General features: G+C 45.6%; 1 protein-coding gene across 2 annotated transcripts in view; it reads right to left on the bottom strand.

The window, feature by feature from the left end:
- NINL (ninein like) overlaps nt 1–24,379 on the bottom strand; it is a 146,312-nt gene that overhangs the window by 15,616 nt on the left and 106,317 nt on the right. For both annotated transcript variants that reach the window (XM_066595802.1, XM_066595801.1), the window contains 2 exons: nt 19,974–20,207; nt 4,004–4,288 (listed from right to left, as the gene is read on the bottom strand). In XM_066595802.1, the coding sequence (XP_066451899.1) occupies nt 4,004–4,288; nt 19,974–20,207 (519 nt within the window). The remainder of the gene's footprint in view (nt 1–4,003; nt 4,289–19,973; nt 20,208–24,379) is intronic.

Genomic DNA, 24,379 nt, shown 5'->3' on the forward strand with positions numbered 1-24,379 from the left:
GCAAATAAATTCACTGTGTTATAATGGTAGATTTTCTTGTGTAAAAAAAATCAGTGTTCTTACCAATATTAAAGGAGATGTCTCGAGGAAGCAATGATTTTTTTTTTTTGCCCAGTCCCCCTAATTAAACATACATTACTAATTACCCCTGTAAATTACTTTCCTAGCTGGTTTCTACTTACCGTTCCAGCGTTTCAGCAACTTATAAAACTTTTTCCCAAGATGGCCGCCAGCTCTTTTCGCATCGCTTGCTGTAGCCCGACGTGCGCGCTCCCGAGACGCTACCAGCTGTGTCTCCATGGCAACCAGACGCCCCGCAGCCGCCGACCGGACCCCTGGAGTGAACACAGCCGACCTGTCACCCACCACCAGGCAGAAGGTAACCGGCGCAGCCCCCCCCGGCCTAGCGCTAGTTCCCCCATCACAGCGGCAGCCCCCCCCGGCCCAGCGCTACTTCCCCCGGCGCAGCGACAGCCCCCCCCCCCCCCTGTGCAGCCCGGCGCAGCGACAGCCCCCCCCCCCGGCGCAGCCCGGCGCAGCGACAGCCCCCCCCCCGGCGCAGCCCGGCGCAGCGACAGCCCCCCCCCCCCCCGGCGCAGCCCGGCGCAGCGGCAGCCCCCCCCCCCCCCCGGCGCAGCCCGGCGCAGCGGCAGCCCCCCCCCGGCCCATCACTTACCAGGACAGCTGGACGGCGGGACAGCTGGGCGGCTTCTCCGGACAGCTCGGCAGCTCTGCACCTTCCTCTAACAGAGGAAGGTACAGAATGGCCGCTCCAGCGCGCTCCCGAGCAGTGACAGCTCGTCTACGCATGCGCAGAAGAGCTGTAGCGGGGAGCACACTGAAGCGGCTCGTGCTGAATAGAGAAGACCGGACTGCGCAAGCGCGTCTAAAAAAGCAAGCTGCCGGCGAATTTAGACGGAACCATGGAGACGAGGACGCCAGCAACGGAGCAGGTAAGTGGAATAACTTCTGTATGGCTCATATTTAATGCACGATGTATATTACAAAGTGCATTAATATGGCCATACGGAAGTGTATAACCCCACTTTGTTTCGCGAGACCACCCCTTTAAGGGTGCTGAATCCAAACACATCAACCAAAACTGTTCACAAGGTAAGACAATAGAGGTATAAACATCATAAGAAGGTAGGACATTCAATATTGTACCATTTTGTTACAATATATTGACCATTAAAACCATGGGCCTCATTTATCAAAACTGTCTACCAGGACTTTCCTGAGCGACTTTCCTGTCATTCATTCGGCGAGAGTTGCCTGTGATTGGCTGAGCACCTCAGCCAATCACAATCAGCTATTTCAGCAGGCGGGGATTTTAAATCCCCGTCTGCTCAAAGAACAGCACTACAGAGCCGGGGACAGTGTGGAGAACATGCGGCTGAGCCCCGGCAGCTAAAGGAAGGGGAGTATTTTTTTTTTTTTTTTTTACACTACATATAAGCTCTTCCCTGAAAAACAAGAATTTTAAAGCCTTTCCATGAAAAACAATTCAGGAGTTCCGGCAGACCACTGTCTGCAATGGAGCCGCCGGCAGCAGCCGCGGCTCCATTGAAAACAATGCGTGCATTCACTATGGTGCACGCATGTCCTATCTTTGCAGGCACACGCCTGTAAAAAACGGACATGTGAACACACCATAGGGAATGCATTGGGGCTAATAGACACGTGTTTTTGTGCGCGAGTATGCACGCACAAAAACACGCTCGTGTGAAGCCACCCTAAGTCTGAAACGTTTGAAGCAGCACAGACCTGACTGAGCTATTCTTTTTAGTGAGGCATAGTGGGGGATATTTAGTCATTGTATCCGTATTCTTTCAGTCTTATGAGTGAAAATGATATAAGCAACACTTCACATAATTTACTAATTCTTAAAGGGGTTTGGCCATAAGAAAAAAAAAATGCAATACTTACCTATTCCTTCCCCATTAGTCTTCTTACCGCATCTTCTCCTCGCTCCTCCAGTTCCCTGGGTCACCTAACCCCCAGTCAGCCAGGATCCTCTTCTTCCTGTTTTGGAGAGTCTATTAGGTGTGGTTCACTTCCTGCAGGGCAATGAACACTACGAGTGACATAGCATTGACTGCCCAGCAGCGAATGCCAAAAGATCGTCAGTCTGCTTTAGCGAGCAAGTGCTATATCTAGCCACTAGTGTTTCATTTAGTATATGAAACACTAGCAGCAAGGCATGGCATATGCGCAGTTGCGCTAAAGCAGGCTGCTGAGCATTCGGCATTCTCTTCTAGGCAGTAAACACTATGTCACTAGCGACGCACCATACATTGCTCTACAGGAAGCAATATGCCGGCAATGTATGCTTCATCACAGGAAGAAAGAGGATCTGGCCGGCTGGAGGGGAGGTGATCCAGGGAACTGGGGGAGCCAAGAGAAGATCATAGAGGTGAAGATCTGGTAAGAAGGCTGCCTGGGGAGGAATAGGTAAGTATAGAAATGTTTTTTTTAATGACAGAACCCCCTTTAAATGTTAGACTTTTGTAGGATTTAACACTTTTTACAACAATAAGGTGTAACTTAGGGTGTTGGTCAACCATGACTGGGGACTATACTTTCTTTTGCACTATTTTAAACGATAAAGCTCAATGGGCTAGGCTCGTTAGAAAGAGCACAACAGTGACTTTGCACAGTTGATGTCTGTTCTTTATCTAATGATCAGCGCTAATTTGGACATATTATTATATTGCAGATTCTAAATTTAACGAAGTGCTCCAACAGTTTCTTGGTGGAGAATGAGGGCAGACTAAGAAATCTAGTGCATTGCCAAATATGTATGGAGCCGTAGCACCAATAAATTGAAAGCTGCGGTAAGAACGGTGTCACACGGACGTAAGCGCATTTATGTGTGCATCTGTTCTGCCTATTTGTACAATGGATGTTGCGTATTTGCATGTGCGTGTTTTAGTATATTGAATGGGTAATTAAGTTAATTAGTTGAATATATGCCATTTTCATGCATAAATGCGCAGTAAAATAGAGGATGCTGCATACTTTTTTGCACAAAGGAAATCCATCCCATAATTTATTTTTACAGCAATGAGATGTAACTTAGGGTGTTGGTCAACCACGACTGGACACTACACTTTCTTTTGTTCTGCTTTGCACAATAAATAACGCTCAATGGGCTAGGCTCATCAGAAAGAGCACAGTGGTGACTTCCCACAGTTGATGTCTCTTGTTCTTTCTTCGATGATCATCGTTAGTTTTATTTGGACATGTGAGAGAGCTCAGATCCCGGTAGCCTTTTTGCTGTTTCTAAATTTAAAGAAGTACTCCAACATTTGTTTCATGTAAAAAAAAGCCTTTACCCATCAATGCTATCTTGAAAACATGAGCAAAAGAGTCATATATTATCAAGCAAAAAAATCTAAGGGAATGATCTAGGATTCTGTGGAGATAACCTGCCTGACCAAAACACCTGGGCTTAGCTGCAATACCTGACAGAGCACATGGATAAATGTCACTATTATTGGGGGGAGGGGGGACACCTTGCATCCCTTTTAAGAGGCAGCCTATAGGGTGCTTAAACAGTCTATTTCTTATACTCAGCTGGTGGTGTAGAATCATGAATAAGAGGTTTGAGATAATCCTAAATTATGCAATCCGCAAACAGAGTACAGATGCAAACGGCATACAATTAATGTGAAGCATCACCGTACATCTGCTAATTTGGCACATTTGCACCGTTTCCTGTCCCTACTAATTTTCCATCTGCAGTTTTGGCTGTTGGAGAGCCGGGGCAATCTGCTAAATCTGCCAATGTCCCAGATAAGATTATTCTAATAGTTGGAGAGCCGTGTGTAAACATCTACAGATAAAATAGATGGAGCAAATATCAGCTAAAAGTCAACTAGCATAAAATAGAATGCAAGAAATCTTCAGCTATGTTTCTTGTATACGATTCCTTCATAAACTTTGGTACATATTGTTTAATATGTAACAAACGATTTCAATTAAAATATACATGCAGTACCTCCTGGCAGAATAACTGCAGCTCACTTTGAAGCTTTTCTCTTTCTCTCTGCCATTCAGACCAGCTATGAAGTCTTTCGCCGTCCATGACAGCAAACTTTGCCTCTAGTTGTTCTATATGAGTGGCTGATACATGCTTTTCATCTGTGAGCTCCCTCAGTCTAGCATTCAGTTCTTGAATGGCCTCATAACTCACTTCTCTCTGAGCACTGAGATCGGACACTGTGCTTGTTAGTTGGAGGCTCTGAGCATTCAGCTGGCACAGCTCATCCCAGTATTTTTCATTCTAAGTATAAAAAATTTATAAAACATTATCAATCACAAAACATATTCCACAGTAATGTTTCATTTCTAGTCATTCTTCTACCCCCCCATCCCCGATCGCGCATGCACACGCATGCACACGCACACACCCTGTACCCGTACCCATACCTAAACCGTGCTGCAGACAGCTGCAAAACGAATATATATACATGATCTAGCCCCTTAGCATAAGACCACATGAAAAGTTATTTGGAACCCCTTAGGCTAATTTCACACAGGCGAGTGGGATATTGGGCCATGAATCACGGCCCAATATTGCACTTGCCAATAGCTGAATTTGCCATGGATGTGAAGCATTTTTATATCAAAAACGTCTCGCATAACTCTGGGGAAGTAGCAGTCCTCTGTCGCGGCTGATAGCAGAGTTTCCCCCATTGTTTTAAATAGGGAAACCTCGCATCGCACCGCATACACCTAGCACGTGGTACGATGCTGCCGCCAGCCACATTTATATCAATAGGAGATACGATGCAAGGGCATGCCAAAAGATAGGGCTGCAGAGACCTTATATCTCCTGTATAGAATTAGATATGTATAGCTGGTATAAGCTATATAGCTCCTGTATATTTTCCAGCAGGATAGTGCTCAGCCGCGCACACAAGGAGGTCGCAAAAATGCCTCCACAATATTGCCACCCTTCCGTGGCTGCCCGGTCACCAGATTAATATATGGAACTATCTGGGACGCCAGCTTCGACAGCCAACGGGTTTAGATGATCTAGAGGCTCAGTAACAGCAAATTTTGAGCGATATGCCGTACAAGATGGAACTTGTATACCTCCATGCCCAACTGTATCACATATTGTAGAGGCAGTACAACAGGGTCCTAGAGCCTCCATGCCGCCCGTATCACATCTCATATCCAAGCTAGAGGTGGTACAACAGGGTACTAGATCCTCCATGCCTGCCCATATCACATCTTGTATCCAAGCTACAGGCAGTACAAACAGGGTGCTAGAGCCTCAATGTCCGCCCATATCACATCTTGTATCCAAGTTAGAGGAGGTACAATAGGGTACTAGATCCTCCATGCTGCCTGTATCACATCTTATATCAAAGCTTGAGGCGGTACAACAGGGTACTCGAGCATCCATGCCTGCCCATATCACATCTTATATCCACGCTACAGGCAGTACAAACAGGGTACTAAATCCTCCATGCTTGCCCGTAACATATCTTGTATCCAAGCTAGAGGCGTGGGGTCCTAGAGTCTCCATTCAAGGGTCAGTTTTCCACAATAAATTCTCCTTTTACTTTAGTAGCAAGTCCCGATAAATGGGGAGGGTTAGGTAAAGACCTGGTGACCTACCCTGTAAAAACCTCGCCTTGGAAACTCTATGAAAGAGCTCTCAAATAATTCAAATATGGTATCCGATGGCAGGACCCCCAGGCCACAGGATTCTCTAAATGCGACTGGGGAAGAGTGAGGTGTGAGTACAAGTAGTCAGGGTTTTCCTCATGACGCAACTGTGGGAAAGCCCTCGGGAAGCCCGGCTGCTGATGCATGTCATGATGAAAGGAAAGGACTGCGCTGTACCAAAGCTCACATACTAGCAACATGGAATGTGCGTGGCATGAGTCTAGGTGATTGGACATTGTGAAATGTGAAATGACAAGGCTTGACAATGATATTCTTGGAATTAGCGAATTGCACTGGACAGGTAATGGATATTTTTAGTTCGATGACTTCACAAGAATGCCAAGAGGAATGGAGTAGCCTTTATTACAAACAAGTGGACCTCAAAGGCAATAGAAAGTTTTAGAACAATCAGCGACTGTATCATTGCTATCCGGATACGTGGTAAGCCAGTGACCATCTCAATCTTACAGGTCTATGGTCCAACGATGGATGCTAATGAGGAAACCATATAAGATTTTTATGCCGATGTCCAAAAAAGTCTTAAGGAAGTGCCAAAGACAGACATCATTTACATTGTGGGCGACTTCAATTCCAAAGTCGGCAGCCATCCAGAAGAAACCATCAAAGGAAGATTTGAAAGAAGTGAAGCCGGTGATCGCTTAGTACAATTCTACAAGAAAATTGGCTCAAGATAACAAACACATGGTTTATGCAACCCAAATGCTGACTGTACACGTGGACATCTCCGAATGGCCTCCATCGAAATCAGATTGACTACATCCTGCGTAATCATCGTTGGCAAAGTTCAGTCATTACAATAAAAACCTTTCCTGGCTCTGACTGCGGCTCTGATCATGAACCCCTTGCAGCTAAGATCAGGATTAAATTCTGTAGCATTAAGAAAGTTGCTCCACTGAGAACATTTGACACCTCTAAAATCCCCCAATCATACACTATTGAGGTAGCAAACAGAATTGAACTGCTTGACACATCAGAAAAGCATCCAGAGGAACTATGGCACGATATACAGTCCACAGTTATGGAAACAGACAGTTAGCATCTAACCTACAAGCAGGAAAAACGACGCTATTGGTTGTCCAAGCAAAACCTCAGAATAGCCGATGAAAAAAAGAACAGCAAAGGCGGCCGGCAACAAAGATGGAGTTCGGCAACTAAAAGCCAATTCTCAGCGAGCGGCAAGGAAAGACAAGGAAATGAACTGGAATGAGCATTACGAAGCAAAAGCCATGAAAGGCCATATGCGAGGCCTATTCTTAGAGGTCAAGATGGCCCGAAAACCTATCTTGGCAAGCAACAGCACAATCAAAGACAAAAATGGGAAGGAACTGATAGGCGGAGGGAATACTCAGAGGAGCTATATGCCTGCAACCACATACCTGGACCATTGTATGAGGTGGAGCCTGTGGACTTGGAGCCCTCCATTATTGAGTCAGAGGTAGTTATGGCAATGAAACAACTAGCCAAAAATAAAGCACCCGGCATAGATAATATACCGGCAGAGCTATTGCTGCCAGTACCAGTAAAACCATCACAGAGCTGTGCCAGGGAGTCTGGGTATACGCACAATGACCACAGGACTGGAAAAGATCTGTCTTCATGCCTCTGCCAAAGAAAGGCAACTCCCAGATTTTCTCCAACTACCGAACAATAGCCCTCATTTTAATGCAAGCAAGACCTTCTCAAAATAATACAGGAAAGACTGAGATCAGTAGTTGAAGCGGCACTTCCTGATGTGCAGCCAGGACTCCGTCGAGGACGCAGCACCCGCGACCATATTGTAAACCTGTGATGGACCATGGAAAAAGCTCAAGAATACCTAAAGAATATCTATATGTGCTTCATCGCTACATCAAGGGCTTTAACTGCGTCGACCATGGCAAGCTATGGCACGCCCTACAAGAGCTGGCATATCAGCGCATCTAGTTAAGCTAATAAAATCACTTTATACCAATCAAGAAGCCCCCGTGAGAACACAATATGGCGACACAGATTAGTTTGGAGTCCGACAGGGCTGCATCCTCTCACCCTTCTTGTTTAACCTATATGCGGAAGCGATCATGCATAAAATGGATCTAGACGAATTGGAAATTGGGGTGAAAATAGGTGGCAGAAACCTCAACAATCTCTGTTATGCGGATGACACAACTCTGCTTGCAGAAACAGAAGCAGGTCTGAAGCAGCTGATATGAAAGATTAATACTGAAAGTGAAAATATGGGCCTCTACCTGAATTTAAGGAAGACTGAAATTATTACAACTGCAGAAAATGGGCGAATTTAAATCAAAATCGACAACAAGGCCAAAGATTGTGTGCAAGGCTTCATCTTCCTTGGTTCGAAAATTGACTAGGCTGGAGAATCTATGCCAGAGATAAAACGTAGGATAGCATTGGGCAAAGCGTGATGCTAAACATGGACAACATCTGGAAAAGCAGGGATATCAGCATAGCAACTAAATGCAGGATAGTGCAAACCATCGTATTCCCCATAGCCATGTATGGATGTGAAAGATGGACTGCGAAAAAAGCTGATAGCAGGATTGATGTGTTTGAGCTGCGGTGCTGGCGAATGCTGCTGCGTATGCCCTGAATGGCCAGAGTAACAAACAGAGAAGTCCTAAACCATATAAGACCCGATATATCACTGGAAGACAAGATGACCCGGCACAGACTCACGGACTTTGGCCATGTAATGTGAGCAGAGTCGTTAGAAAAATCTATAATGCTTGGACAGATCAGTGGCAAAAGAAGACCTGGTGCCAAAGGACATGATGGCTGATGTTGCCATAGCTGATACTGGCATGGATATCATACAACTGAAAGAAGCAGTGCAAAACCGAAAACCATGGTGAGAGAGAGCCTTTAGGGACGCCGAGGGTCGTGAACGACTAAACGGCTAACAACAACATTTATACACAGGGGTTTTCTTTGCCACCCCTCAGCTGTCTCATTGTTTTTTATTCTGAAGTAAATGATTCCAGTTTTGATAACCTCTCTGGGTATTGTAGTTCACCCATTCCATTTATTACTTTAGATGCCCATCTTTTTACCTGCTCAAGCACTGATATGTCCTTCTTGAGTACCGCTGCCCAAAACTCTCCCCAATATCCCCTGTATGGTCTGAGTGTGTGCAGGCCTCTGCTATGGATTGTGTTGGTGTGACTTACACTACTAGATTGACCTGTCGCTACCCCAAACACAAAAAGCTTGGAAAAACGGTTGCAAGCGTTTTAAGAACTGTTAGGCCTCATGTCCACGGGGAAAATCAGGCCCGCTACGGATTCTCCATGGAGAATCCGTAGCGGGTCCCTCCTGCCCCGCGGACATGGGCGCTGAAAAGAAGAATTAACTCACCTCTCGCACGCTCCGGATCTTCCCTTCGTCGCGGCTCCATCTTCTCTCCGTCGCGGACGGATCTTCTTTCTTCGGCCCGGCGGATGTGCACGGCACATTAGTTGCGTGCCGCGCGCATGCGCCAGCCAGAAGAAAAGATATCCGGCCGCGATGGAGAGAAGATGAAGCCGCGAAGAAGGGAAGATCCGGAGCAGGTGAGTATATTCTGATTTTGGTCTCCCGCGGATCTGGACGGCTTCCATAGGCTTCAATAGAAGCCTGCGGGAGCCGTCCCCGCGGGAGACCCGCACGAAAATGGAGCATGGTCCGGATTTTTTCATGCTCCATTTTTTAAAATTCCCTTTTATTGACCATCCGCGGGTATTTATCTACCCGCGGGTGGTCAATGCATCCCTATGGGATGCGGATGCGCATGTGGGTGATCTTCTGCGGATTCTAAATCCTATTTTGCCCGTGGACATGAGGCCTTAGGCTGAGGATTCAGCTCAATGGGCTTACCATCCGTGGTTTGGTCTTCCACAGTTTGGGGACTTGGCAACAGTCAATTAGTGTATGTTACATGTCGGTATATTACACCACTTAGTAGAATATATGTTACTGTGGAGCCCTCAGTATATTCGGTGTATCCTGTATATATCTTGTATCTCTGGTATACTCTACAGAGAGATAATACAGTCACTGAGCAACAGACCACTATATACATGTGTGTAGCAGAGCCGAGTGTGTGTGCCTGCGTGTAGCAGAGCCGAGTGTGCGAACCTGCGTGTAGCAAAGCAAATTGCGTGCAGCAAAGCAGAGTGTAGGTTTTGCTACACGCACTCTGCTCATCCAGAGACAGGTGGCGCCATCATTACATCCCTGTGTCTGTTGGAACAAAGCCAAAGGCGTGCAGCCAAGCCGAATGGAATGTGCGTGCAGCCGCGTGCGGCGAAGCCGAATGTGCGTGCAGCCGCGTGCGGCGAAGCCGAATGTGCGTGCAGCCGCGTGCGGCAAAGCCAAGTGCGTCCAGGTGCTTGCAGCAAAACAGAGTGCGGGCAGCAGTGCGCGTTGCTCTGTGGGGAGCAGAGCGGAGTGTGTGCAGCAACGTGTAGCAAAGCTGAGTGTGTGCAGCAAAGCTATATGTGTAACGGCATGTAGCAGAGCTGAGTGTGCGCAGCAGCATGTAATAGAGCTGAGTTTGTGGATAGGAGATAACCTGCAGTAAAACTACAACTCTCTGAATATTAGCCATGGGGAAGGGGTGACTTTTTTTTTCTGCACAACATAAACATAAGGCAGTCAGACTAGGGGGACCACCACACCTGAAATAGTACCTGTGATCCCGGAATCAAACTGCTGCTCTGTACTTGTCCAGCAGACAGCAGCAGTGTGAGGGGAGCAAGGAGTACAGACCCAGGAGCAGAAGGATGAGGACGTCATCACCTGGTTCCACTTCGTACACTGCATTGGTCTCCCCTCTCCACTCCATACACTGCATTGGTCTCCCCTCTCCACTCCGTACACTGCATTGGTCTCCCCTCTCCACTCCGTACACTGCATTGGTCTCCCCTCTCCACTCCGTACACTGCATTGGTCTCCCCTCTCCACTCCGTACACTGCATTGGTCTCCCCTCTCCACTCCGTACACTGCATTGGTCTCCCCTCTCCACTCCGTACACTGCATTGGTCTCCCCTCCTCCCCCTCTCACCGACAATGCATTAAATGTGATTCTGTATATGGTGGGGCCTCTGGGGCCCCTTAGCACCTTGTAGTACTACCTCTAGCTAGGATAAAAGATGCGATACCGGCAGGCATGTAGGCTCTAGTACGCTGTTGTACCGCCTCTAGCTTAGATACAAAATGTGACATGTTCGGCATGGAGGCATACAGGTTCTGTAAGGTATCCGACAGCATATTGGTCCACATTTGCTGTAACTGAGCTTCTAGATCATAAAAACTAGTAGGTTGTCGAAGTTGGTGTCCCAGATGATCCCATACATGTTCTACTGGCGATAAATGTGGTTCCAAGAGACACAGGGATGTAATGATGGCGCCACCTGTCTCTGGATGGCGGACAACTTAATAGTTGGAGCTGTACAATGAGCGGGTACAGCAACACACAAAAGAAACACCCAAAAGGGTGAGGTGGATAAACTGCAAGCCACAAGGAGAGTCCGAATCACAAGACTCCAATAGCAATTTGAATATAGTTGGATATAGTGGCAAAAGAGATTTCTCCTTTACCAAAGTGTAAAAGGGGCAAATTATTGGAATATGATAAGCAGGATGGTTGTATTGACAAACTCCCCGCCACTTAGACCGTTCTCACCAGGCTGTTAGGAGGTATTGAGACCAGTGGATGCGTGAGGACACACAAGGTGACCGAGCTCAGGACGCTCTCAACAGATTACCAGTAGAGAGGGTCGTTTGATCGTCCGACAAGGACAACCAGCTCTTTATTAATCCATGGTCAGAATAAAAAGTAAGCAAGCTACGTTTCAGCCATATTGGGCCTTTTTCAAGGCTTAAAATATATAATGATGAATACGGATTAATACTGTAGACTGTCCATGTTTATACGAACAGATCATCGCTCAGCTTTTATGCCTACAGATATTATGTCTATGCCCGCCTGAGAGGGATACGTATATATCCTTGTAGGTAGAAAAGAAAACACTGGAATATATACATTTACATAGATATAGTTATATGCCTTTCTTTTTATGTATACTAACTTTATTCTCATTTGTACTAACTCTATGAAAAAACTTAATACGTCGCCTTATACCAGATATGCCAAAGGCCTTGCCAGGCGAAGACAAAATGTATCTTGAACAAAATGTATTTTAAAACACAGCAAAGAAGAATCGGACGAAGGACGCGTACTTGGCTGTTTTCCCGGAGGCGCCAGTATTAAGATAACAACTGTTCAACTATGTACATAATTTTCACTGTCTCAGGCCGGAAATCCGGACTTCCCATATATGGTTATAAGCCCATCACCCATTCCTGGTGATGGGACAAAAGGGTATAAGATCTCATGTAATCTGTAATAAAGGGCGGCGAAGCGCAGTCATGTCCCGTGTGAGGAATGATACCAGACCTCTGTGTGGTGTTTCTTTCTTTACGGCCGGCAGCGGGGCAAGTGGGGTGGGCCTGATTGGTGCTGTACTTAGAATTTTACCCTGACAATTTGGCGCAACCAACTGGGGCGACAAAACCGGAGCTTACAACGCATTCTACCCGGATCCACGCCGCGGAGAAGCCGTCCTGCTGCAAACCGAGCCTGATCAACTCACAGAACTCCAGGTAAGACCAGCATATATTTATGTTGTGTTTTACGCTGAGAGTCTTGCAGCGGGACTGACTATCTGTGGTTTGTGACCGGACGGGTTGGGTTAAGAGTTCTACACGGTAACTCGTGTGGGCTCCGGGTTTGCCGTCATGGACCACTGACCGTGATATGCGCACCAATCGGTCACCCGGAAACTAGTCTGTATTTTATTTGTACTTTGAAGTCCATGGTGTTTTAGCAATAGTGAAGGTTGTTTGTTGTATTTAGTCTCACAAGAGAAGGGACCCTCGGTTGTTTTGCCATATATATATATATATATATATAAGGGGCTAACAATTTGAAAATTAAGAGGGATGCATTTTATGAGACAGGCTTCATAGGAGAAGGGACTCTCGGTTGTTTTGCCTTATATATGGGGCTAACGATTTGATTTCAGAGAGATGCATTCTGTGAGGCTGGTTCCATAGGAGAAGGGACCCTCGGTTGTTTTGCCGGTATATAAGGGGCTGACAATTTGAAAATTAAGAGGGATGCATTCTATGGAGCGTGTTATTATTATTATTGTTGTTGTTGTTCTAATATGCGTAAGACCTTATTAAAGAAGACAGAGCCCCTCAAGGGCTGCCGCCGTGCGGATCAATTGGTGGAGGAGAGACAAGGGTCACAATCTGTAGACTGTAAGAAAACTTATGAAAATGTGTGACATTGACCCGCACGGTAGATTACAAAAATGGTGTCTGGGAGGAGGTCTTTAGGACCAAGAGGCGCCTTGAAAGATCAAGGTTTGCTAGAAAGTGCTGGAGGAGGAGGAGGAGAGAGAGAGACAGTCAGAGAAAGTTAAGTATGTACACATTATTTGATTAACCCCTTGAGTGGCACGCCCGGAAATTTTCCGGGACGAGCTCCACTGCTCATAGCAACATAGCCCGGAAGATTTCCGGGCTATGTATCACTATGGGAGCTGCAGAGCACAATGCCACAAGCTGTGACATTGTGCTCTGCCTGCACAGACCCACAGAGAACACAGCAAGGGCTTTGAAAAACCAGCAGAAGATATTGCCGATATACCGGCAATCTGCTTTGTTTACAGGTTGCCATAGAGACCATCGGCTTGTCAGAAGCAAGCCGATGGTCTCTGTGGCAGGGAGAGCTGGTTGTTAGCTGTCAGAGAAGAGCTAGGTACTAGCTCTTACAGCAGAGATCAGAGAAAACCTCCGATCTCTGCTGTGTTAACCCCTTACATGCTGCAGTCTATGTGACTGCAGCATGTAAAGGGCTGTCACTGCAGCATGTAAAGGGCTGTCACCATCGGACCCCCGGAATGTGATCAGGGGTCCTGATGGGTCCCTGTGGAAGTCCCCTAAAGGGACAAAAAAAAAATTTAAAAAAAAAAAAGTTAAAAAATTATAAAAAAAATAATAAAAACACTTGTCTCCCTTTACTTTGTAAAAAAAATCAAAAATACAATCACACATGTGGTATCCATGCGTCGTAATGACCCAGAGAAGGAAGTTAATGCATTATTTAACCCCTTAATGACATGGCCCCTTTTTTTCTTTTTTCCCCATTTCTTTTTTTCCTCCCCCCTGTTTAAAAAAGTCACAACTTGTCCTGCAAATAACAAGCCCTCATATGGCTGTGTCAATGGAAAAATGAAAAAGTTATGGCTCTTGAGACGCAACTGCAAAATTAGTTGAAATTCAATGATTAGACCATTTTAAAAAACCTGCCCTGGTGGGCACGACAGGGTGGTGGGAAACCCGCCACTCAAGGGGTTAAGAAAGTATCCGTAAGTGAAATGTTGAAAAGTACAGTAAGTGATCAAGAGGGTGTCGGGAGAGTGTCTATTGAAGGTTATATTGGCAGTTAGGTAGGGAGAAAGTGCTGAAGGAACAAGCAAAGTCGAGCAGAAGGTTACAATGCATGTGATTTGTTGGCAGAGAGAAAGAAGTAAAGGTGTATAATACAAGATAGATAATAGATATATATATAGATATATATATATATATATATATATATATATACTGTATGTGCAAATAGTTAACTGAGCTTGCTTTTAGAAGAGAAGGTTTTGTTGACATGTAGCTGCGAGCTTGTGTTTAGTTTTCAAGGTCAAGAAGATAACGAAGCGAGAGAAAATGCAATAATAACCCTGGAAAAATATCTGCTTGCTGTAGAGGAATGAAGGCTTGAAATGAATTTAATTAATTATACTGTCTTAGTAGGCAGGAAATATAGCAATTTCTAAGGTATATTCTTACTTATACAGGGGTTGAAAATGAATGTTCCAAGGTCCCAGGATATGTGTTATTTATGAGTTCAAATGCAGGCAATAGTTAAGCTAAAACAATTCAGTCTGTGTTTCATATTCGTAGAGAGATAAGAGATGTTTTCACAAAGGTGGGGGCTTTCAGACTTCACTCTCAGCTCAGGGTCAAATACAGAGAAAGAAAGACAAGGGGGGCTGAAAGATACCCACAGATTCTAAAACACTTCAGCGTTTAATACAGCATATAATAGCTTCAGTAAATAAGAAAGATAGAATGTCTCAGTCACTCAGCAAATTTTTTTTCACATAATTTGTCAAAGATAGCGCTCATTCACAATCTCATCTCAATAGAATCATGTACTTTATAACATTATAGCACTATGTATGTGTGTTTGTCGGACTTTTTTTGTCTGTGCGTCTGTATGTACCGGTACACCTTCATAGGGGGTGACGGAGTAGACTTGAGCACATGGATGGATGAGAGTTAATGACTGGGGATAAAAGTTCCCCCCCCCCCATGCATGGGACTTTGCTTGGTTGAGATGTGGACGTGTAGACTGTTAAGCTGAAATGAGCTGTGAAGAAAGACGCAAGGAGCCAATATCGAAGGGGTGGAGCTAGATGATGTAATAGTACGTAGTAATGTTTCATCCCTCTTGTCCAAGGGAGGGGGTGAGGATCTTGAGCAGCTAGTAAAAGTTTTTGTTTTGTTTTTTTTTCTCCTGTCTCAAATTTGATAAGACATTGCAGGCAGGAACAGACTAATAATGAATTTGCTTAAAGGGATATCACATTTCCAATATTAATAGAGGTTTGTAGATTATTCTGCACCGATGTAACTCATGTCTCTGTTAGTGGTGCTAACATTTTACAGGCCTTATCTGTATCCATCAAATCTTTTTACAATGTTGTACTACCTTGAAACCGGGTACTATTGTTCCAATTGAGTACCCTGGTTTAAAGGGGGGGGGGGAGAAGGCATAGGTGATCTAGGTATTGCAAATCAGCCATTTTTAAATTTTTTGCAAGCCATTTTTAAATTTTTAAATTTTTTGCAACGAGATTCTGATCTTTTTGAAATAAAATACCAGCCTGATTGTCTAGCATTGATGCAACAAAAAAATTTAAGTTTTAAAAAGTTACTGAAAGCCCTTGTTAATAATGTATATTTTGAGTTGTTTTTTATAGATGGTACCAGGGTGATTGACGACTCCACACTGGATATGCACAACAAGATGTCCTAAAAAAGCAGAAGCTCTGCCTCCGCATGTGGCAGTACAAGAAGCGGAACTAAAAGCCCTCGCTGGGGCGTGTAGAGTGGTAGAAGGTAAGACGGCAAACATTTACACTGACTCCCAGTATGCATTTGGCATAGCTCATGATTACGGCCCAAAATGGAAGGTCAGACAGTTTTTTACCTCAGCAGGACAGCCAATTAAGAATGGTGCAGCGGTGCAGTCTCATGGAGGCCCTATTTCTACCTGACAAGGTGGAAAGCTCACACCAATTCCTACACCAGAGAAGCGAGAGGCAATGCCATCACAGATCACACAGCGAAGGCAGCGGCCCTCAAGCCGTGGAAGAAAAGAAGAAAAGAAGAATTTGATAAATAAATTTGGACTTTAACCATAAACTTGGACTTTGATAATAACTTTGAACTTTGATATGCTAAAGACTTTACAGTTACAAGCCAGCAAGGAAGAAAAGGAAAAATGGACTAAAAAGGGACGGCGTATGGTGAACAGTCAACAGCACTTGCCTACCACGGTCCCTGTGCCTCATGATGGCCCAGCTGACGCACGGAAAGACGCACCTCTTAAAGCAGCAGTGATGTCAATGCTTGAACGAGGACGGGTGGCTCCTTGGTTTTCTGTAGCTGCTGCATCATTTGTCCAATTTTGCATGATCTTTGCCGTAAGCAACAGGGCAGAAGTAAATTTGCCACATCACACTTGCCTAGACCACTCTACCCATTTCAGGGATTGCAAATTGGCTACACTCAGCTCCCACTTGTTGGGAAGCATGAATATGTGCTTGTTGTTGTTGATTTCTTTTCAGGTTGGAGACCTACTCTGTTACCAAAGTAAATAAGCAGGTAACCGCACAGAAGCTAATGAATGAGGTAATCAGCAGATATGGGGTACCGGAAGTGATTGAGTCAAACAAAGGTACACACTTCACAGGTGAAATAATACAACACATCATGTCTGCTTTGGGTATATTCCAGGCTTTTCACACACCCTACCATCCGTAAAGTAGTGGGAAAGTAGATACAAAAGGCAATGGAGGAAATGGGTAAATCTTGAATTGAGTGTCTTCTATTAGTTTTTCTTTTTCTCTGGAGGATACATGCCTCAGTAGCTGAGTTTGGGGAATGATTTTCTTGTTAATTTTATCATAGGCCTCTCTAAGGAATTGTTAGTAATGCATTCTGTAGTCTCTGCTTTTCTCCCAGGTCCTACAGATGTGTCACAATCTGAAACCAGGTGACAGGGTCTATGTGAAAAAGTTTGAGAGAGAAACCCTGTTTGAATGTCCCTACCAGATGTTGCTCACCACCCCAACTGCAGTCAAGCTCGAAAGAAAGCCCACTTGGATCCACACTTCGCACTGAAAGAACTCATGATCCTGCATATCCTTTACATGCTATAATGTGGTACAATTCCTCCAACACACACCTTTGACTACTGTACACTAGCCCCCTGTTTCAGAACAAATTAATACAATCAAATGTGCAATATGAAGACTACACTGAGGGTGAGACTCCAACACTGCATCGTGCTAAGAGAGACGTTGACACTCAAGGTGGTAACTTTGATCCACATGTATACATAGATGCAATAGGAGTGCCAAGGGGGGTGCGAGATTAATTTAATTCTAGAGATCAGGTTAAAGCAGGTCTTGAGTCCTTATTTGCTTTTGTCACTGTTAATAATAATGTAGATTGGATAAATTATATCTATTACAATCAGCAGAGGTTTGGAAACTACACCAGAGATGCTTTACAAGGGTTAGCGGACCAGTTAGGGCCCACTGCATCCATGGCGTTCCAAAATAGAGTGGCCCTGGATATGTAATTTCCTGTATGTGTATTATCCCTTTGATCAAAAAGAGTATGAGTAAGGGACTGGATAATGTGACACCAAAATTTCCCTTGTTTGAAAAAGATGAAGAGCCAGTTCCGATAATGCCAACCACGTACGTTACCAGAAGAATGGAGAAATGTACTAGTACTGTGTCTGCCCCGGTCTCATAAGATGGACTGTCAGTGGAATTCCCATTTGCCTAGGGATAGTGCAGAAGACCTTAGGTTCCGGCGAGGGCACACCCTGTGGGGTGTTAACTCGTACAGATAGAGGGTATGGATGCCCGGAAATAAGCCCAGGGAATCCATGGCCTCCTTCTGAGGTGAGGTAGGGATCCCCCCCTTTAGGAGTAGGGCCTTACGGGCAGTGGGGAAACCCTGACACAAGGGAGAAGCGACCGAGGGAGAGTGCGAGGCCTGGTGCTTGATCTCCGTATTAAGTTTTTAGGGGGGTTTGAGAGGGATACGTATATATCCTTGTAGGTAGAAAAGAAAACACTGGAATATATACATTTACATAGATATAGTTATATGCCTTTCTTTTTATGTATACTAACTTTATTCTCATTTGTACTAACTCTATGAAAAAACTTAATACGTCGCCTTATACCAGATATGCCAAAGGCCTTGCCAGGTGAAGACAAAATGTATCTTGAACAAAATGTATTTTAAAACACAGCAAAGAAGAATCGGACGAAGGACGCGTACTTGGCTGTTTTCCCGGAGGCGCCAGTATTAAGATAACAACTGTTCAACTATGTACATAATTTTCACTGTCTCAGGCCGGAAATCCGGACTTCCCATATATGGTTATAAGCCCATCACCCATTTCTGGTGATGGGACAAAAGGGTATAAGATCTCATGTAATCTGTAACAAAGGGCGGCGAAGCGCAGTCATGTCCCGTGTGAGGAATGATACCAGACCCGTGTGGTGTTTCTTTCTTTACGGCCGGCAGCGGGGCAAGTGGGGTGGGCCTGATTGGTGCTGTACTTAGAATTTTACCCTGACACGCCTGCGTGTCCAGCCCGTCTATGCCCGCCTGCGTGTCCAACCCGTCTGTGCCCGGCTGCGTGTCCAGCCCGTCTGTGCCCGGCTGCGTGTCCAGCCCGTCTGTGCCCGGCTGCGTGTCCAGCCCGTCTGTGCCCGGCTGCGTGTCCAGCCCGTCTGTGCCCGGCTGCGTGTCCAGCCCGTCTGTGCCCGGCTGCGTGTCCAGCCCGTCTGTGCCCGGCTGCGTGTCAAGCACGTCTGTGCCCGGCTGCGTGTCAAGCACGTCTGTGCCCGGCTGCGTGTCAAGCACGTCTATCTCAATCAGTAACTATATATATATAGCAATATGCAGCAGGTTAGATTACATCCAGGGTGATATCTGATCGCCACATTTGGGGTCAAGAAGGAATTTTTTGCCCTCCAAGGAGTAACTTTCTGGGGGATTTTTCGCCTTCTTCTGGATCTTTGGGTCCGGTGGCTCTCACTTCAGGACAACGGTGGACTGTTCATAATGACCGCAGCAAGTTCTGTGATCTCCACCGGCCTGACCTGAGAGTCATTGTGACTGTTGCTTATTCTATAAAAGGACCGGTAATATTTAATTACAATGTTGCTTATTGCTTCTCCAATAAAGAAAAATTCCTAAAAAAATCCATTGCAGTGTTGGTCTTTTGTCTGAATTTCTTCTGTACAGTCACCATGATGAGAACGATCACTGCCACTTAATACTTCAGAGCTAGAGCTGGGCTGAGCTACTGATTCTGTATATAATAAAGTGTATCAGCCGCCACATACATGACGACAGCAGTTGGGAGACAGGAACTATAGGGGGTCCATATATCGAGAACATATGACTCCACCTATAGCGACATCAGCTCCTGTCTCAGGGTACATTACAAGTGTTATGGGGTTCAGTCTCTGTAATGGGCTCAAACATGGTCTGTGCCCCCACTTCTACCCAACATACTGCCTGAAGAATGACTGAAGATTGAGTCACCCAGAGCAGCCGAGTACAGAAGACACAACAGGGGTCTTGTATAAAGATAGGTCACAGACTAAAGAGATGTTGGTCATTGGTAGTGCAACAAGTAGCTATGGAGAACTTAGAACTTGTAAGGGAATGCTGCTAAGCAATGAGCAGTATTAGCAGACAGCGGATCGTAGTTACTAAGAGGATATCTTATGCCAGTCTAAGGAAAGGAGATTGTTAGAGAGGACTCATTAGTTTTCTTATTATGGAACCCCTTTATGTACATCCCTGGCTGTAGCCCAGTCCCCTCCGCCCCCTACCACATTACCTCTTGCTTCGATATTTGCAGTTCGCGTTCCAAGTGTTCTTTTTCTTTTTGCCAAGATAACTCCTGTTGAAGTTTTCCATCCTCCAGAGCATTAATAGCCTCTTGCAGCTTAAGCAGAGCAGAGTTTGCTTCATCCTTCTGCTCTGTGATCTCTTCCAGTTTGATGCTCAGGTTATGGATTGCCTCCTGGTGCTGTGTACTTATCCGGGACCGCTCATCCTGGTATTCCTGGTTCTGAAAGAGATTTTTTTTTTTTATAGAAGCATGTGTAGCAAATTTAAGAGCACTGTCGGCAATACAACTATGATGTACATTATCTCTTAGTCTGGTGCTTGTGCTAAAATGAGACTTCATCTCTATCTTTCATATAGACATGTCATGTTTAACCACTCACAACTATAGAGCACTGTACATGGGGATCTGCAGCATACACATAATTTAAGTATAGGGTTATTACAAATTATTTCCTGATTTGAAGCCCTCATAACTCACTTTTAATAACCGCTACATAAATTTTATATAAATGGAAACAGAAATTCAAAAGGTTTTGATGCACAACATCAAAAATGTTTTCAGAGGTGATCGATGTGCCCCTTTGTCACTCGTCACACATCGAGTCAGTAGTCAAGTTCCTGACATACACGTTGTAGCGTATCACGACTGACTGATGCAATGGCTTCGGTGATGTGTACTCGCAGATCATGTATGGTGGGTGGTAAGAGGGATAATATAGACTAACACTCCTCTAGGGAGAAAAACATCACAAGGCATGAGGTCCGGGGAACATGGAAGCCACGGAAGAAGTTCACTATATTGTCACCTCTACACATTCCATCCGTTTGGTAGTTGTCTATTGAGCTCCCTTCTGACATCATTGTAAAAATGGAGGAGTGCCCCATCTTCTTGGAAGATGAATCCGGGGATTTCCTGTTCCGGCTGCAGCAGAAGCCATATCTGTAGCGTCCAGGTACGAAATCCCCTGGATTGTTTCCTTATGGAAAAAGAAGGGTCCATACACTTTCCTACAGGGTATAGAATAAAACACATTCACCTTGGGGGAGTAGCGCATATACTCCACATAGGCAGGTGGGTTTTCCCTTCTTCACATTTTGACATTACGTTTGTTGCCTGAAAGGTGGAAGACGGCTTCATCACTAAACACTCCATGAAACCATCGCTTTCCATTACAGTTGACATACTCTCACAGGAAGAAGGTCGTCTCGCCTTGCCGTCCGTCTTCAGGGCCGGTGATAACTGCAGTTGGTAGGGATAACATCACAAAAGATTGTGCAGAATCTTCCACACAATCGGCTGCGGGACGTCCAATTCTGTGCTCGCTCTAACGGTGGATTTCTGAGGACTTCGTGTGAAACTCGCAGACACGCTCCACTGTTTCCACGTTTATTGGTGGACGGACGATTTTCACTTACAGATGCAACCTTTTTTCCTTAAAACTGGAGTACCGCTTATGAACAGTGTTCCCACTGGGGGGAACTTCACCAAACTTTGTTCGAAAATGACATTGCACATTAATAATAGACTGGTGGACGTCAAAATCAAGGACACAAAACAATCTCCTGATCTCATTGGCAGCCATTTTCTCTCACATCCTCCTAGCGACGGCCACGGACGGCTGAATAACAAAACTGTTTAAGCCCCACTTAGCAAAACTGTCTTACAGTAAGTCGGTCCTTGCTCAAAGCAACCAATCACAGCCCAGCTTTTATTTTACCTCAGCAGCTTGCGAAAGTAGAGCCGCGCTGAGATTGGTTGCTATGGGCAACAAGGACCGTCTCATTTTAGACAGTTTCTGTTTTAATGGATAATAAATTTATGTATCCAAGTGTCATTAGACATGAGTTATGGGGGCTTCAAATTAAGATCACCTGTAATAGGCCTGTTGTAGTACACACAATGGGGTTGTTACATGGATGTGTAAATTCTGTATAGACAGAAAATGGGGATTGTTTATCCATTTTCTGTCATTTGAAAGTCGAGCTCCAATCTAATCCGAGGGCTACTTGTATCTGTACATTAAAAAATAATGGCATCTTGTTAGGATGGGCCATCGCGTTATGGGGGCACAGTCCCCTGCACAACCAGATACCAAACAGGGTTGCTGTGCCGGGACAACTTAGGAGATGCGGCACACTATGCCAGTGCTGCCCCTTGATTCTCAGGATGGGTGCGGGTCTCAGAGGTTGGAACCCCACTAATCCCACAGAGCCTAGCCTTATGCCATCACTTTGTAAGAAGGAAAAAAACCCTTTACCTTCACGTCTTATAAAAGAGGACCCAACGGGGGTCAGTTAACGCACCTTAGCGCTCAGGTGCCGATTGTTGACATATACTTCTGTTACTCAAAATCTTGCAGCAGCGATTGTCTTCCTGGTGGCAATACAGATACACCTATACACAGTATTTGCTAGGACACTGAGCTAAAGTATGTTTATTGCCTCCAATGTGATCCATTTTATTAATAGTTCTGGTTCAAAAGTTTTTTATTTTTGTCTGTTACATAGATGTGGTAGTTACAAAGCTGTAGTGTCATTTTCGTCAAATAAACAGTTTTTCAATTACAAAAGTTGTCTTTCGTTGTCTGACCTACTTTCTTGGTCTTTAGAACAGACTATTTAAGCAATAACAATAACTATAATACTAATAACAACAATAGTGGTGTAACTCTCAAATAGATTTCTGAAATCTCAAGTAGCAGTTACTGATTAGTCAAGACAAACACGTCAAGTATAATAAGAGCCTGAGAAGAAAACTAGAGAGATAGAGAGAGATAAAGGCCTCCTTCCCACGAACGGATTTCCGCCGCGTAATTCGCGGAGAAAATCCGCTGCGTTGCCCGCAGCTATTAGGTTCTATTGAACCTAATAGCACAATGCTCACGATGCGTAATTCCACCGCGGAATTACGCACCGCGATTTCTCCCGTCCTCACCCGCAGCATGCTCTATTTTCTGCGGGTGAGGACGGGCTGTACGCACTGACGGCTTCCATTGCAGTCAATGGAAGCCGTCCATTCACGCTATCTCCCGCTGTAACCAGCGGGAGATAGCGTGAAAAAACGCTTTCCCGCCCACCGCCGAGCGTCATATGACGCCAAATGACGCGGTCCGGCCGCGTCACGTGACACGGCCGGCCGTGCACGTGACACGGCTGGTGACGCGAGGGCGGTGGGCGGTGACGGGCGGTGACGCGGCGGCGGTGGGCGGGGAAGCGATTTCACGCTATCTCCCGCAGGTAAGTATAGGGGCTCTGGGGGGCGCCGTGACGGGCTTCACAGCGTAATATTACGCGGCGGAGCCCGTCACGCTCGTGGGAAGGAGGCCAAAGGGGGGAAAGATCGTAAGAATGAGGAGGAGGTGAGGGGGTTGGTGAAGGATAGCCACATTAACCTGAAGGGGGGAGTTGGTGATTTCCATTTTTCTGGAATTATCTGACGCATCGCGAGAATGAAGAATCTAAACAGGGAGCGTTTTGATTGTGCCAGTGGGCCTGGAATCATTGACAAGAGTGCAATCTCAGGGGTTAGCTGTATTCGGTTTCTGCAGACTGAGGCGTAGAGGGAATTGACCTCCTGCCAGAGGGGGTATATCAGCAGACATGACCACCAGATATGTATAAATATTCCGGTCCCCGTCAGGCATCTCCAACAGGTATCCGGATACTGGGGGAATATCCTCATCAACCTCGCCGTCATCTGATACCATCTAATTAATATTTTGTAGTTTAGTTCTTGTAGCTTGCTAGAAACATCCATTTTGTGGGTCAGAGTATATACCTTTGTCCATGACTCCTCTGGGGGTGTAATGCTCAAGTCCCTCTCCCACTCCTGCTCCAGCGCCCTATTACTATTTTGTGTATCCTCATCTATAAGCATCCAATATAGATTTGAGATTTTGTAGTGGTCTGTGGGAATTGAAGTACATAGGTTTTCAAAAGAGGTGATGGGGCGCCTCAGTTGTTGTATGTCCCCTAGCGAGCCAACATAGTGGCATAGCTGTAGATACTGGAACCACGCTTTGGGATGGGGTTGCTGCTCCCCCAGGATCTCATGTAGCGGCCTGAGTCCGGCATCGGAAATCACGTCCCGCACCCTTGGGACTGTACTTGGGATCATGTTAGTCAACGTGGAGCCCCGTAGAAAGGAGGGAACATCTGGGTTTCCCACCAGGGGTGTAAGTGGACCCGGCCTGTGAAGCAGTCCCATCTTAGTCGCAGGGCCTACCCAAGCCGTCACCATGTCCTCTATGAATGGGGATAATCCCAGCCCTCTATGCTTTCCTCTACCTGGTAGCCATATTATCCCCTTGCCCTGGAAGTGTGTCAGGTCTTGCTCCATCTTCACCCACAGCTTCTGTGATCTACCGTGGAACAGGTCTAGGATTCGTTTGA

The sequence above is a fragment of the Eleutherodactylus coqui genome, chromosome 3 (genome assembly GCF_035609145.1).
Source record: "Eleutherodactylus coqui strain aEleCoq1 chromosome 3, aEleCoq1.hap1, whole genome shotgun sequence".
Taxonomy (NCBI): Eukaryota; Metazoa; Chordata; class Amphibia; order Anura; family Eleutherodactylidae; genus Eleutherodactylus; species Eleutherodactylus coqui.